At 32.1% G+C, this 17,500-nt stretch overlaps 1 protein-coding gene across 1 annotated transcript in view; it reads right to left on the reverse strand.

The window, feature by feature from the left end:
• LOC130805646 (uncharacterized) overlaps positions 1-10,859 on the reverse strand; it is a 49,282-nt gene extending 38,423 nt beyond the window's left edge. The window contains exons 1-2 of the mRNA XM_057670430.1: positions 10,727-10,859; positions 1,484-1,698 (exon numbers count right to left, since the gene is read on the reverse strand). Coding sequence (XP_057526413.1) covers positions 1,484-1,698; positions 10,727-10,859 — 348 coding nt within the window. The remainder of the gene's footprint in view (positions 1-1,483; positions 1,699-10,726) is intronic.
• Positions 10,860-17,500: the final 6,641 nt, after the last annotated feature.

Raw genomic sequence — 17,500 nt, forward strand, 5'->3', positions numbered from 1 at the left:
CCATGTTAGTACTTAAACAAGATATTGAATAATAAGCATAAACCAGATTTATCAACATTTAAATAACCATTTAAATTAATTCCTATTTTTTAGGATCGCTATTTACTATTTTTAGCATAAATTCAAATTTCATCCAAATAATAGTAAATCTAGATCTTGCTTAAATATAGCCGTGTACAATTAATAATAAAACATGTGTACCTTGTACTATATTTAATTATCAAATTGATTTTAACCATATATTTTAAATCTAAGTTTAAATATGAAATATTTAAACGTTAAGCAACAATGTATAACAAAATATTTAAACTTTATTCAAATAATATCCAATGTTAATTTTAATGAACCTTGACCTATTAAAATATTTCAAATATAATTTCAAGGAACATTGACCTATTAAAATATTTCAAATATAATTACGAAACTAACCTGATTAAGAACGTAATTATCTTCAAGACTTTGAAACACATTTCAGAACTTATAAAATCACTTTAAAATAAACTTAAGTTCTTTAAGCATATTCCATCGACTTCTTACTTAAAAAATATAAATCAAATGTGTATCAAATATGATTTTAAACTTACTTAAACAATTAAATGTAATTACTTAATTTATTTGTTTAAACAATATGTGTTTTGAATTATCATCATCCAAGAGAATTAAGTCTTTAATCTTTCCTTATTATTTAAGAGAGTTGAGTCTTCAATCTCCCCCTTGATGAAAGTCAAAACCATATTTACCTAAATCATATTTCTAAGTTATAATGAAATGAAAAGCACGAATAATAATAATATATAAAAACATTTTCGAGACTTTATCATTTTTCAGAAACATTCTTCAAGATTTTAAGAACAGTTTCAAAACAGAACTATGTTATATCATATCATTACAATCATTGTTTATGTAAACAAATATCCAATCATAATACATGCAAATATGATAGTCATCAATATCATTTCAAAAACTTTATTATTAAAGACATGATTATCAAGTTATGATTATGAATAATAATCTATAATCAGCAATCAAATATCAAATTATGCAACTAAATTTTCATATCTCCCTTAAACATATACATTAATGAATGTTAAGCATACAGAACAATTTATCAGAGCAAAACATTTAAGCAAAACATTTAACAATTTTTCAGAACATAATATATCAGAACATGTATAAGCAAGCAATCATGCGCAATCAAGCAAAACATTATCAAAATATAAAGCAAGTAGAGCAAGTGAGTATAGCATGCATACATACATACATACATAATATACATATATATTTCTCCCCCTTTTTGACTTTCATCAAAAAGTAAATAAGGAGTTATAAAATGTTGGGATTATCAAAAGAAAATATTGTTTGCCGAAAAGAAAATATTGTTCATCAAAGCCATAACATGCATAATCAACAAAAATTACTTCCTAGACCTTCTCTTCCTTTTCTTGGAAGGTTTGGATTGTCCAGGGGTAATTGTTTCATCAACGGTTGGATTGATTGTTTGGATTGGAGTGGTCTCAGCAATATTCACATCAATATTTTGACCCTCACCAGTAACTTCATCATCTCCATTCTTTTCACCCTCTTTATCCTTCTCCTTAGTCTCAGCCTCTTGAGGTACAGCAGCATCACCATCATCGACCTCTTCTTCTACTACCACATCTTCTACTACCATTCCCTTCATTTCTTTCATAAAAGAGTCTAACAGAAAAGTAAGAGTAGACACTTTATCATGTAATGCCAGTAGGGAAGATTTCATTTCACCAACCTCCAAATCTAGAGACTGAAGTCGGGAAAGAGTGGTGTGTTCCTTGATATGAGGTTCAAGACGTGTAAGCCGCTTACCATGAATCTTTTGAAGATCCTCTTTATCAGTTGAAGACAAATTTGAGTACAACTCATATTTGCCATCCACTTTGAAAATACCAAGAGGCGGAAGAATTTCAGTAGATAATGAAATTGGACCAGAACAATCCACTTCCTCTAAATCAGAGAGTAGATTAAAATGATCAAAGATCAATGTTAAAAGATTGGCATAAGGAAGAGAGCAATTGCGAGAATGTGAGCAACAAAATCGCATTGTGGAGAAAATAATAGAAGAAAAATCAACATTTTTCAGAGAAGCAATCTTCCACATCAGTATAAGATGAGCATCAGTAACCAATTCACAAGAAGTGTTGCGAGAGAAAACGGTTCTTACAAGAATGTAGTGTAACAATTTACCATTTAAATTCAAAGCATTATGTGTTAACTGTTTAGTAGAAGAGAAATCAGAATAAGATTCAAGTATGAACATATCCCTAGCATTTTGTAACGCCAAAATATTAGGAGTTTGATCATCAGATTTATGAGAAAATTTGAAAATGTCATTCATTAGGGTTTTTGAAATTACAATCTCTTGACCCTTAACAAAACTTCTTAAAGCATGTTCTCCTTCAATCATAACAAAAGATAAGTTTGAATAGAAAACTTTCACAAGAGTTGGATAGGTAGTAGAACCAGGACTTAATAACATACCAGGAGTAGATTGAATAAAAACAGAGATTATTTCAAAGTCTTCAAACAGAAAGAAATTATAATCAAGTATATCAACAAAGGAAAGTAATCTTTGTCGAAAAATATCAACCCATCTCCCATAAGCAGTATGATTTTCGAACCATTGTTTAGGAACATCAAAAGTGTGTAATGGTGAAACAACAGGGGTTATAGGTTCAGCCATTTGTGATTTAGATGATTCTCCTTTTTCGGATTTTGAAGAGGATCTACTCATCCTTCTTTTAGGTGCCATTGAAGTTGAATTTGAAAAGCTTGAAAGGGAAAATGAAAGAGACGGTTTTGAGAGAAAATCAGAAAAAGATTTTGTGAGTAAATGAATGAGTAAAGCGTTTTACTCTCTTTTAAAGGAGTATAGTACATGCATTTGTACTTTCATTAAATTGATTGATTTGACAACACAAGAGAATGCAAAGGGTGTGTGTGTGTGTGAAGCTTGACCGGTTTGTGCATCATGGTGAACAAGCATTTGATTTTGGTTTTCAACCGTGAATATGTGGAAATACAATTATGAGATTAATTGAATTTATTAACCAAAATAATGAACACAATTTTAACGCATTGATGATGTTCACAACTAATCGAAACAAACAATTATATGATCACAACAATACGTAATGCTCCCCCTTAATACATACTTGGTATTTAAGTAATTATCGTTTTAATCCTTTTACTCATATGCCATTATTCTTTGATATTATTCTTTGATAATACTCTTTGATAATACTCCCCCTTAATTTATGCAACGTCATTTAGCATGCCAAGTTCCATACGTATATAAGCAAAACGATCAACACTTAAAGGTTTTGTAAATATATCCGCTAATTGATTTTCAGTAGATATAAAAGATAAAGAAATATTACCTTTTTCAACATGATCCCTTATAAAATGGTGACGTACCTCAATGTGTTTTGTACGAGAATGTTGCACAGGATTCTTTGTAATACAAATTGCACTTGTATTATCACATCTTATTGGTATGCCTTTGAAATCAATTCCAAGGTCTCTAAGTTGTTGAGCAATCCATAAAATTTGAGAGCAACATGCACCGGCAGCTATGTATTCAGCTTCAGCTGTAGATAAAGCAACTGAATTTTGCTTTTTAGAATACCAAGAGATCAATGAATTTCCTAAGAACTGACACGATCCTGAGGTGCTTTTTCTATCAACTTTATATCCAGCATAATCAGCATCTGAAAAACCAATTAAACTAAAATTTCCACAGCTAGGGTACCATAGACCAAAGTCTTTAGTCCCATATAAATATCTAAAGATTCTCTTAACTGCTGTTAAGTGAGATTCTTTTGGGTTAGCTTGAAAACGAGCACATAAGCAAACACTAAACATGATATCAGGACGACTAGCAGTTAAATACAATAAAGAACCAATCATACCTCTATAAGTCTTTTGATCAACACTCTTACCATTTATATCTTGGTCCAAACTTAGTGTTGTACTCATAGGCGTATTAACTTCTTTACATTGATCCATATTGTACTTTTTCAATAAATCTCTAACATATTTACTTTGACAAATAAATATGCCATCTTTCTTTTGCTTTATTTGTAGTCCAAGAAAGAATGTTAAGTCTCCCATCATGCTCATTTCAAACTCTTTGCACATAATCTCAGAAAATTCCTTGCACAAAGAATCATTAGTAGCTCCAAACAATATATCATCAACATATACTTGAACAACTAGAATATCTTTTCCTTTAGTTTTAATGAAAAGAGTTTTATCAATTTTACCTCGTTGAAATTCATTTTCAAGTAGATGTGAGCTAAATCTGTCGTACCAAGCTCTTGGAGCTTGTTTCAAGCCATATAATGCTTTATTTAGTTTGAACACATGATTAGGTAGATCAGAATTTTCAAAGCCGGGTGGTTGTTTAACATATACTTCTTCTTGCAAGTATCCATTTAAGAATGCACATTTAACATCCATTTGATATAGTTTAATATTCATGTATGAAGCAAAAGCAAGCATAATACGGATAGATTCTAACCTTGCCACTGGTGCGAAAGTTTCATCATAATCTATTCCTTCTTCTTGATTATAGCCTTGAGCTACCAGTCTTGCTTTATTCCTTACAATATCTCCATCCTCATTGAGTTTATTTCGAAAGACCCATCTTGTTCCAATAATAGTACGATCTGGAGGTCTTCCAACTAGATCCCAAACTTTGTTCCTTTCGAATTCATTTAATTCATTTTGCATTGCAATGATCCACTCTGGTTCTTGTAATGCTTCTTTAACATCTTTAGGTTCTATGAGAGAAACAAAAGCAGAAAATGCACATAGATTCTTAAGAGAGGATCGAGTTTGCGTACCTTTGTTTGGATCACTTATAATGTTCTCTGGAGGATGTTGATATGACTTTCTAGTTCTTCTTCGTAGTATGGATGGTGTGTTTTCATTTAATGAACTTGTACTTACTTCATTTGAGGTATTTCTAATTGGTGTACCCAAAACAGTATGTTCAGGAACTATCTCAAGATCTTGAGGTTGGGTCTCAAGATCAGACTGTGAGTCTTCAATGTTAACAACCTGTTTTCCATTATCCTCAATACTTTGTATGGTATCCTGCATATTAACCTTTTTAACTGCATTAGCATTTTTAATATCCAGTTCATCATCACTTAAATCATCAAAATGTTTATTAAGGTTTAACTCTTTAAAACCTTCACTTAAAGTTGCATTTTCGGATTCATCAAAAACAACATGTATACTTTCTTCAACTATACCTGTACGTTTGTTCAGCACTCGATAAGCTTTACTATTAAGTGAGTATCCAAGAAATGTACCTTCATCACTTCTAGCATCAAATTTACCTAAATTGTCTTTACCATTATTATGAATAAAACATTTGCAACCAAATGGTTTAAAGTATGCTATATTCGGTTTTCTTCCTTTGAATAACTCATAGGGAGTTTTCTTAAGTATGGGTCTTATAAGGCATCTATTTAAGACATAATTAGCTGTGTTAACAGCTTCAGCCCAATAGTGTTTAGCTAATCCATTTTCAATAAGCATTGTTCTTGCCATCTCTTCTAAAGTTCGATTTTTCCTTTCAACTACACCGTTTTGTTGAGGTGTCCTAGGAGCTGAAAAGTTATGGGTTATACCATATTTTTCACAAAAGGAGTCAAAGCCTAATTGATCAAACTCTCTTCCATGGTCACTTCTAACCGAGACTATTGGAAGGTTCAGTTGAGTTTGCATCTCTTTACAACGTCTTGAAAACGGTTTCAAGGCTTCACTTTTATCCTTTAGAAAATCAACCCACGTAAATCTAGAATAATCATCAACTATAACTAGGATATAAGATTTACCGCTTATGCTCCGTACACGCATTGGTCCACATAAATCAATATGTAATAGTTCACATGGTCTTGATGTACTTACCATTTTCTTCGGTTTAAATGAACTTCTTACTTGTTTACCTTTAATGCATGCGTCACAAATAGAACATTGTTTATAGTCAAGAGCTGGAAGTCCCTTAACTAAATCTTTACTTACCAACTTCAGCATGGTGTGAGTATTGATATGGCCAAGACGTCTATGCCAAAGTTTTGGATTATCTGTAATAGCTTTCAAACACTTGAAATTTTGCACTGCAATTTCGTTAGTATGTAAAGCATAAACATTATCATTTCTAAGAGCAGTAATGAGAGTATCTCCAGTATTAGGATTTTTAACAACACATTTTTCTTTGTCAAAAATTACTTCATTACCTTTATCACATAGTTGAGACACACTTAGCAAATTAAATTTTAGACCTTCAACTAAATAAACATTGTCAATAGTTTTAGATGGATTCTTACCAATTTTACCAACGCCTAAAATTTTGCATTTACCTTTATCTCCTAAGGTGATTGAGCCATTGCATTTTTCTTTAATTTCAGAAAATAAAGATATTTTACCACTCATATGCCTCGAGCATCCACTATCTAGAATCCATTTTTGTTTATCCTACAAAACAAAAGAAAATAACCTTTCTCAACCTTACTTGGCTATCCAAGTGACAAATTTGGAACCATATTCGGGATAGACCATGTTGGGTGGTCTTGTTCCTTTAGGAACCCATATTTGCTTTATCTGTTCACGTAATTCAAAAGGAAAGGAATTCTTGATAATATAATCATCTTTACGTCTGTAAGGACATGCAAATCTTATATGTCCTTTTTTGCAACAAAATGTGCAAGTAGGAGTACGTTTATGTTTATTTGCACCTTTTACAAATGTGGTTTTACTCTTATAGTTATGTGTAACATGATTATAACCAATACCACGTTTATCACTAGTTGATTTTTGTTGTGTAAGCATTTTAGTGAGTTTAGATTCAGACTCATTAAGCTTGTTTAATGCTTGTAGATTTTTCTCAGATTCCAGTTTCAAGGTTTTGATCCTGGCTTCAAGATCATTGTTCTCATTTTTAAGATCAATAAGCTGTTTAGTCTGACTGAGATTCTGTTCTTTCAAGACCTTGACAGTCTTTTCAAGATTTGATTTTTCAGCCTTTAGCGAATTATTTTTATTTATAATTTCTTCACAACCTTCAGCATAATGACGTATTCGATCTTCCAAAGTGTTTTTCTCATCTTTTAAAATTTTCTCAATTTGAAACATATTTAGGAGTGTTATAACCAATTCATCTTTTGTGCATGTGTTAAGATATTCACGTACCTCTTTGTGATTTTGATCTAAATCATCATTGTCATCATTATCAGCCATAAGACATACATGAGCTTGTCCATCTTCATTTTCAGATTCGGATGATACTTCGGAATCACTCCAAGTTGCAACCATCGCTTGTTTGTTTTTGTTCTTTTTGTAGGATTGCCTTTTCTTCTTAGGACAGTCCTTTACGATATGTTCTGTAGAACCACATTCAAAACAAGCAAGTTTGTTAGTCTTAGAATTTGAATTAGAATTAGAAGACTTACCTTTATTTCTGGATTTAAATTTCTTAAATCGTTTTCGCATCTTCATAATTCCTTCAAGACCTTTTGTAATTAACGCAAATGGATCTTCCTCATCATCGCTATCTTCACTATCACTTGAGGATTCATGATGTTTCTTTGCCTTTAATGCAAGATTTTTCATGGAAGGTATTATATCATTATCTCCATCATCATGTAGGGTAAGTTCGTGAGTTGTGAGTTTTCCAAGGAGATCGTCAAGCGATAGAACTCTCAAGTCTTGAGCTTCCTCTATGGCGGTGACTTTTGGACCCCATTTGGATCTTGGAAGACACCTTAAGACCTTCTGGACTTTTTCTGCATTAGTAAAAGTTTTTCCAAGAGAATTCAAACTATTAGTAATCAAAGTAAAACGAGTAAACATTTCATTTATATTCTCATCCTTTTTCATCTTGAACATTTCATATTGATGCATGAGGATGTTGATCTTTGTTTCCTTTACTTGACTTGTTCCTTCGTATGTCACAACCAACTTGTCCCATATTTCTTTAGCACTTGTACATGAAGAAACTCGATTGAACTCAGTACCATTCAAAGCACAACATATTTGATTCATTGCTCTATAGTTTTTGGAAACCCATTCCAAATCTGTTTGTGAATATTCGGACTCGGACTTTATTACATCATTTCCTTGAGCGTCCTTTTTCATGGGAATCTTAGGTCCTTTAGTTATGATCTCCCAAAGCTCCATATCTTGATCAATCACAAACATTTTCATCAAAGTTTTCCAATGTGAGAAATTTGTACCGCAAAACAAAGGAGGTCTTGAACACGAACGACCTTGAGCAAACAACCCTTCTCCTATTGGATCCATCACAAGATATTAATCTTTTTGTGTGAAACTTAGCTCTGATACCAAATGAAAGTTAATAGGAGGTTGAATACTCTCTAGAGGGGGGGTGAATAGAGAGTATGGGCTTTTTAAACTTTTCTGGCAGTTTGTCTCAAGAGTTTGAGGAGACTGTCAAAACTGTCTTCTGGAACAGTTTTGAGCCAATTCGAAAACTATAACGTATGTGCGGAAAAATAAACTTTAAAGTATAACACACGATATGTTAACGAGGTTCGGTTCTAACCAACCTACTCCCCGCCTATGGGTTCTCTTTCAACCCGTAGGATTTCAACGCCTTTTATTAATCCGACTTTAATACAACCAAGAAGATCTCACTATCTCCTCTCACCACGTTCTTCCCCTTGAAGAACCGTATTACAAGTCCCTTTAATAAAAGCAAAATCCCAAATCTCACAATAGAGATTCACAAGTTGAACACTTTAAAAAGTATTCTTGATTAGGCGTATTAAACTTAATCTAACTCTTTTTGAACTCTTAAGCCTATTACAAATGTAAGAGCTAGATGAACTAAGAATTACAACTCTTTAAACACTTAGAGAAATCTTAAATCAAGATAGAAAGTTGTAAGAAAAGGTGTATCAAGATATTGTCTTAGTTCTGGACGGAAGCCTCATATATATAGTGTACGCCTCAACACATCTTCAAAAACAAGAAGGCTCCTATCCGTTATTTTCTGTTGACCTGGTCTTTCAGCGCCTGACTTCAAGATCTTGAGGTTATCTTCAAACTGACGTGTACTGACAGCTTAATAATAATTTCGTCATTGTGTTTGTAATTGTCCAATGCTATGCTGCCATGTTAGTACTTAAACAAGATATTGAATAATAAGCATAAACCAGATTTATCAACATTTAAATAACCATTTAAATTAATTCCTATTTTTTAGGATCGCTATTTACTATTTTTAGCATAAATTCAAATTTCATCCAAATAATAGTAAATCTAGATCTTGCTTAAATATAGCCGTGTACAATTAATAATAAAACATGTGTACCTTGTACTATATTTAATTATCAAATTGATTTTAACCATATATTTTAAATCTAAGTTTAAATATGAAATATTTAAACGTTAAGCAACAATGTATAACAAAATATTTAAACTTTATTCAAATAATATCCAATGTTAATTTTAATGAACCTTGACCTATTAAAATATTTCAAATATAATTTCAAGGAACATTGACCTATTAAAATATTTCAAATATAATTACGAAACTAACCTGATTAAGAACGTAATTATCTTCAAGACTTTGAAACACATTTCAGAACTTATAAAATCACTTTAAAATAAACTTAAGTTCTTTAAGCATATTCCATCGACTTCTTACTTAAAAAATATAAATCAAATGTGTATCAAATATGATTTTAAACTTACTTAAACAATTAAATGTAATTACTTAATTTATTTGTTTAAACAATATGTGTTTTGAATTATCATCATCCAAGAGAATTAAGTCTTTAATCTTTCCTTATTATTTAAGAGAGTTGAGTCTTCAATCTCCCCCTTGATGAAAGTCAAAACCATATTTACCTAAATCATATTTCTAAGTTATAATGAAATGAAAAGCACGAATAATAATAATATATAAAAACATTTTCGAGACTTTATCATTTTTCAGAAACATTCTTCAAGATTTTAAGAACAGTTTCAAAACAGAACTATGTTATATCATATCATTACAATCATTGTTTATGTAAACAAATATCCAATCATAATACATGCAAATATGATAGTCATCAATATCATTTCAAAAACTTTATTATTAAAGACATGATTATCAAGTTATGATTATGAATAATAATCTATAATCAGCAATCAAATATCAAATTATGCAACTAAATTTTCATATCTCCCTTAAACATATACATTAATGAATGTTAAGCATACAGAACAATTTATCAGAGCAAAACATTTAAGCAAAACATTTAACAATTTTTCAGAACATAATATATCAGAACATGTATAAGCAAGCAATCATGCGCAATCAAGCAAAACATTATCAAAATATAAAGCAAGTAGAGCAAGTGAGTATAGCATGCATACATACATACATACATAATATACATATATATTTCTCCCCCTTTTTGACTTTCATCAAAAAGTAAATAAGGAGTTATAAAATGTTGGGATTATCAAAAGAAAATATTGTTTGCCGAAAAGAAAATATTGTTCATCAAAGCCATAACATGCATAATCAACAAAAATTACTTCCTAGACCTTCTCTTCCTTTTCTTGGAAGGTTTGGATTGTCCAGGGGTAATTGTTTCATCAACGGTTGGATTGATTGTTTGGATTGGAGTGGTCTCAGCAATATTCACATCAATATTTTGACCCTCACCAGTAACTTCATCATCTCCATTCTTTTCACCCTCTTTATCCTTCTCCTTAGTCTCAGCCTCTTGAGGTACAGCAGCATCACCATCATCGACCTCTTCTTCTACTACCACATCTTCTACTACCATTCCCTTCATTTCTTTCATAAAAGAGTCTAACAGAAAAGTAAGAGTAGACACTTTATCATGTAATGCCAGTAGGGAAGATTTCATTTCACCAACCTCCAAATCTAGAGACTGAAGTCGGGAAAGAGTGGTGTGTTCCTTGATATGAGGTTCAAGACGTGTAAGCCGCTTACCATGAATCTTTTGAAGATCCTCTTTATCAGTTGAAGACAAATTTGAGTACAACTCATATTTGCCATCCACTTTGAAAATACCAAGAGGCGGAAGAATTTCAGTAGATAATGAAATTGGACCAGAACAATCCACTTCCTCTAAATCAGAGAGTAGATTAAAATGATCAAAGATCAATGTTAAAAGATTGGCATAAGGAAGAGAGCAATTGCGAGAATGTGAGCAACAAAATCGCATTGTGGAGAAAATAATAGAAGAAAAATCAACATTTTTCAGAGAAGCAATCTTCCACATCAGTATAAGATGAGCATCAGTAACCAATTCACAAGAAGTGTTGCGAGAGAAAACGGTTCTTACAAGAATGTAGTGTAACAATTTACCATTTAAATTCAAAGCATTATGTGTTAACTGTTTAGTAGAAGAGAAATCAGAATAAGATTCAAGTATGAACATATCCCTAGCATTTTGTAACGCCAAAATATTAGGAGTTTGATCATCAGATTTATGAGAAAATTTGAAAATGTCATTCATTAGGGTTTTTGAAATTACAATCTCTTGACCCTTAACAAAACTTCTTAAAGCATGTTCTCCTTCAATCATAACAAAAGATAAGTTTGAATAGAAAACTTTCACAAGAGTTGGATAGGTAGTAGAACCAGGACTTAATAACATACCAGGAGTAGATTGAATAAAAACAGAGATTATTTCAAAGTCTTCAAACAGAAAGAAATTATAATCAAGTATATCAACAAAGGAAAGTAATCTTTGTCGAAAAATATCAACCCATCTCCCATAAGCAGTATGATTTTCGAACCGTTGTTTAGGAACATCAAAAGTGTGTAATGGTGAAACAACAGGGGTTATAGGTTCAGCCATTTGTGATTTAGATGATTCTCCTTTTTCGGATTTTGAAGAGGATCTACTCATCCTTCTTTTAGGTGCCATTGAAGTTGAATTTGAAAAGCTTGAAAGGGAAAATGAAAGAGACGGTTTTGAGAGAAAATCAGAAAAAGATTTTGTGAGTAAATGAATGAGTAAAGCGTTTTACTCTCTTTTAAAGGAGTATAGTACATGCATTTGTACTTTCATTAAATTGATTGATTTGACAACACAAGAGAATGCAAAGGGTGTGTGTGTGTGTGAAGCTTGACCGGTTTGTGCATCATGGTGAACAAGCATTTGATTTTGGTTTTCAACCGTGAATATGTGGAAATACAATTATGAGATTAATTGAATTTATTAACCAAAATAATGAACACAATTTTAACGCATTGATGATGTTCACAACTAATCGAAACAAACAATTATATGATCACAACAATACGTAATGCTCCCCCTTAATACATACTTGGTATTTAAGTAATTATCGTTTTAATCCTTTTACTCATATGCCATTATTCTTTGATATTATTCTTTGATAATACTCTTTGATAATACTCCCCCTTAATTTATGCAACGTCATTTAGCATGCCAAGTTCCATACGTATATAAGCAAAACGATCAACACTTAAAGGTTTTGTAAATATATCCGCTAATTGATTTTCAGTAGATATAAAAGATAAAGAAATATTACCTTTTTCAACATGATCCCTTATAAAATGGTGACGTACCTCAATGTGTTTTGTACGAGAATGTTGCACAGGATTCTTTGTAATACAAATTGCACTTGTATTATCACATCTTATTGGTATGCCTTTGAAATCAATTCCAAGGTCTCTAAGTTGTTGAGCAATCCATAAAATTTGAGAGCAACATGCACCGGCAGCTATGTATTCAGCTTCAGCTGTAGATAAAGCAACTGAATTTTGCTTTTTAGAATACCAAGAGATCAATGAATTTCCTAAGAACTGACACGATCCTGAGGTGCTTTTTCTATCAACTTTATATCCAGCATAATCAGCATCTGAAAAACCAATTAAACTAAAATTTCCACAGCTAGGGTACCATAGACCAAAGTCTTTAGTCCCATATAAATATCTAAAGATTCTCTTAACTGCTGTTAAGTGAGATTCTTTTGGGTTAGCTTGAAAACGAGCACATAAGCAAACACTAAACATGATATCAGGACGACTAGCAGTTAAATACAATAAAGAACCAATCATACCTCTATAAGTCTTTTGATCAACACTCTTACCATTTATATCTTGGTCCAAACTTAGTGTTGTACTCATAGGCGTATTAACTTCTTTACATTGATCCATATTGTACTTTTTCAATAAATCTCTAACATATTTACTTTGACAAATAAATATGCCATCTTTCTTTTGCTTTATTTGTAGTCCAAGAAAGAATGTTAAGTCTCCCATCATGCTCATTTCAAACTCTTTGCACATAATCTCAGAAAATTCCTTGCACAAAGAATCATTAGTAGCTCCAAACAATATATCATCAACATATACTTGAACAACTAGAATATCTTTTCCTTTAGTTTTAATGAAAAGAGTTTTATCAATTTTACCTCGTTGAAATTCATTTTCAAGTAGATGTGAGCTAAATCTGTCGTACCAAGCTCTTGGAGCTTGTTTCAAGCCATATAATGCTTTATTTAGTTTGAACACATGATTAGGTAGATCAGAATTTTCAAAGCCGGGTGGTTGTTTAACATATACTTCTTCTTGCAAGTATCCATTTAAGAATGCACATTTAACATCCATTTGATATAGTTTAATATTCATGTATGAAGCAAAAGCAAGCATAATACGGATAGATTCTAACCTTGCCACTGGTGCGAAAGTTTCATCATAATCTATTCCTTCTTCTTGATTATAGCCTTGAGCTACCAGTCTTGCTTTATTCCTTACAATATCTCCATCCTCATTGAGTTTATTTCGAAAGACCCATCTTGTTCCAATAATAGTACGATCTGGAGGTCTTCCAACTAGATCCCAAACTTTGTTCCTTTCGAATTCATTTAATTCATTTTGCATTGCAATGATCCACTCTGGTTCTTGTAATGCTTCTTTAACATCTTTAGGTTCTATGAGAGAAACAAAAGCAGAAAATGCACATAGATTCTTAAGAGAGGATCGAGTTTGCGTACCTTTGTTTGGATCACTTATAATGTTCTCTGGAGGATGTTGATATGACTTTCTAGTTCTTCTTCGTAGTATGGATGGTGTGTTTTCATTTAATGAACTTGTACTTACTTCATTTGAGGTATTTCTAATTGGTGTACCCAAAACAGTATGTTCAGGAACTATCTCAAGATCTTGAGGTTGGGTCTCAAGATCAGACTGTGAGTCTTCAATGTTAACAACCTGTTTTCCATTATCCTCAATACTTTGTATGGTATCCTGCATATTAACCTTTTTAACTGCATTAGCATTTTTAATATCCAGTTCATCATCACTTAAATCATCAAAATGTTTATTAAGGTTTAACTCTTTAAAACCTTCACTTAAAGTTGCATTTTCGGATTCATCAAAAACAACATGTATACTTTCTTCAACTATACCTGTACGTTTGTTCAGCACTCGATAAGCTTTACTATTAAGTGAGTATCCAAGAAATGTACCTTCATCACTTCTAGCATCAAATTTACCTAAATTGTCTTTACCATTATTATGAATAAAACATTTGCAACCAAATGGTTTAAAGTATGCTATATTCGGTTTTCTTCCTTTGAATAACTCATAGGGAGTTTTCTTAAGTATGGGTCTTATAAGGCATCTATTTAAGACATAATTAGCTGTGTTAACAGCTTCAGCCCAATAGTGTTTAGCTAATCCATTTTCAATAAGCATTGTTCTTGCCATCTCTTCTAAAGTTCGATTTTTCCTTTCAACTACACCGTTTTGTTGAGGTGTCCTAGGAGCTGAAAAGTTATGGGTTATACCATATTTTTCACAAAAGGAGTCAAAGCCTAATTGATCAAACTCTCTTCCATGGTCACTTCTAACCGAGACTATTGGAAGGTTCAGTTGAGTTTGCATCTCTTTACAACGTCTTGAAAACGGTTTCAAGGCTTCACTTTTATCCTTTAGAAAATCAACCCACGTAAATCTAGAATAATCATCAACTATAACTAGGATATAAGATTTACCGCTTATGCTCCGTACACGCATTGGTCCACATAAATCAATATGTAATAGTTCACATGGTCTTGATGTACTTACCATTTTCTTCGGTTTAAATGAACTTCTTACTTGTTTACCTTTAATGCATGCGTCACAAATAGAACATTGTTTATAGTCAAGAGCTGGAAGTCCCTTAACTAAATCTTTACTTACCAACTTCAGCATGGTGTGAGTATTGATATGGCCAAGACGTCTATGCCAAAGTTTTGGATTATCTGTAATAGCTTTCAAACACTTGAAATTTTGCACTGCAATTTCGTTAGTATGTAAAGCATAAACATTATCATTTCTAAGAGCAGTAATGAGAGTATCTCCAGTATTAGGATTTTTAACAACACATTTTTCTTTGTCAAAAATTACTTCATTACCTTTATCACATAGTTGAGACACACTTAGCAAATTAAATTTTAGACCTTCAACTAAATAAACATTGTCAATAGTTTTAGATGGATTCTTACCAATTTTACCAACGCCTAAAATTTTGCATTTACCTTTATCTCCTAAGGTGATTGAGCCATTGCATTTTTCTTTAATTTCAGAAAATAAAGATATTTTACCACTCATATGCCTCGAGCATCCACTATCTAGAATCCATTTTTGTTTATCCTACAAAACAAAAGAAAATAACCTTTCTCAACCTTACTTGGCTATCCAAGTGACAAATTTGGAACCATATTCGGGATAGACCATGTTGGGTGGTCTTGTTCCTTTAGGAACCCATATTTGCTTTATCTGTTCACGTAATTCAAAAGGAAAGGAATTCTTGATAATATAATCATCTTTACGTCTGTAAGGACATGCAAATCTTATATGTCCTTTTTTGCAACAAAATGTGCAAGTAGGAGTACGTTTATGTTTATTTGCACCTTTTACAAATGTGGTTTTACTCTTATAGTTATGTGTAACATGATTATAACCAATACCACGTTTATCACTAGTTGATTTTTGTTGTGTAAGCATTTTAGTGAGTTTAGATTCAGACTCATTAAGCTTGTTTAATGCTTGTAGATTTTTCTCAGATTCCAGTTTCAAGGTTTTGATCCTGGCTTCAAGATCATTGTTCTCATTTTTAAGATCAATAAGCTGTTTAGTCTGACTGAGATTCTGTTCTTTCAAGACCTTGACAGTCTTTTCAAGATTTGATTTTTCAGCCTTTAGCGAATTATTTTTATTTATAATTTCTTCACAACCTTCAGCATAATGACGTATTCGATCTTCCAAAGTGTTTTTCTCATCTTTTAAAATTTTCTCAATTTGAAACATATTTAGGAGTGTTATAACCAATTCATCTTTTGTGCATGTGTTAAGATATTCACGTACCTCTTTGTGATTTTGATCTAAATCATCATTGTCATCATTATCAGCCATAAGACATACATGAGCTTGTCCATCTTCATTTTCAGATTCGGATGATACTTCGGAATCACTCCAAGTTGCAACCATCGCTTGTTTGTTTTTGTTCTTTTTGTAGGATTGCCTTTTCTTCTTAGGACAGTCCTTTACGATATGTTCTGTAGAACCACATTCAAAACAAGCAAGTTTGTTAGTCTTAGAATTTGAATTAGAATTAGAAGACTTACCTTTATTTCTGGATTTAAATTTCTTAAATCGTTTTCGCATCTTCATAATTCCTTCAAGACCTTTTGTAATTAACGCAAATGGATCTTCCTCATCATCGCTATCTTCACTATCACTTGAGGATTCATGATGTTTCTTTGCCTTTAATGCAAGATTTTTCATGGAAGGTATTATATCATTATCTCCATCATCATGTAGGGTAAGTTCGTGAGTTGTGAGTTTTCCAAGGAGATCGTCAAGCGATAGAACTCTCAAGTCTTGAGCTTCCTCTATGGCGGTGACTTTTGGACCCCATTTGGATCTTGGAAGACACCTTAAGACCTTCTGGACTTTTTCTGCATTAGTAAAAGTTTTTCCAAGAGAATTCAAACTATTAGTAATCAAAGTAAAACGAGTAAACATTTCATTTATATTCTCATCCTTTTTCATCTTGAACATTTCATATTGATGCATGAGGATGTTGATCTTTGTTTCCTTTACTTGACTTGTTCCTTCGTATGTCACAACCAACTTGTCCCATATTTCTTTAGCACTTGTACATGAAGAAACTCGATTGAACTCAGTACCATTCAAAGCACAACATATTTGATTCATTGCTCTATAGTTTTTGGAAACCCATTCCAAATCTGTTTGTGAATATTCGGACTCGGACTTTATTACATCATTTCCTTGAGCGTCCTTTTTCATGGGAATCTTAGGTCCTTTAGTTATGATCTCCCAAAGCTCCATATCTTGATCAATCACAAACATTTTCATCAAAGTTTTCCAATGTGAGAAATTTGTACCGCAAAACAAAGGAGGTCTTGAACACGAACGACCTTGAGCAAA

The sequence above is a fragment of the Amaranthus tricolor genome, chromosome 2 (genome assembly GCF_026212465.1).
Source record: "Amaranthus tricolor cultivar Red isolate AtriRed21 chromosome 2, ASM2621246v1, whole genome shotgun sequence".
NCBI classification, from domain to species: domain Eukaryota; kingdom Viridiplantae; phylum Streptophyta; class Magnoliopsida; order Caryophyllales; family Amaranthaceae; genus Amaranthus; species Amaranthus tricolor.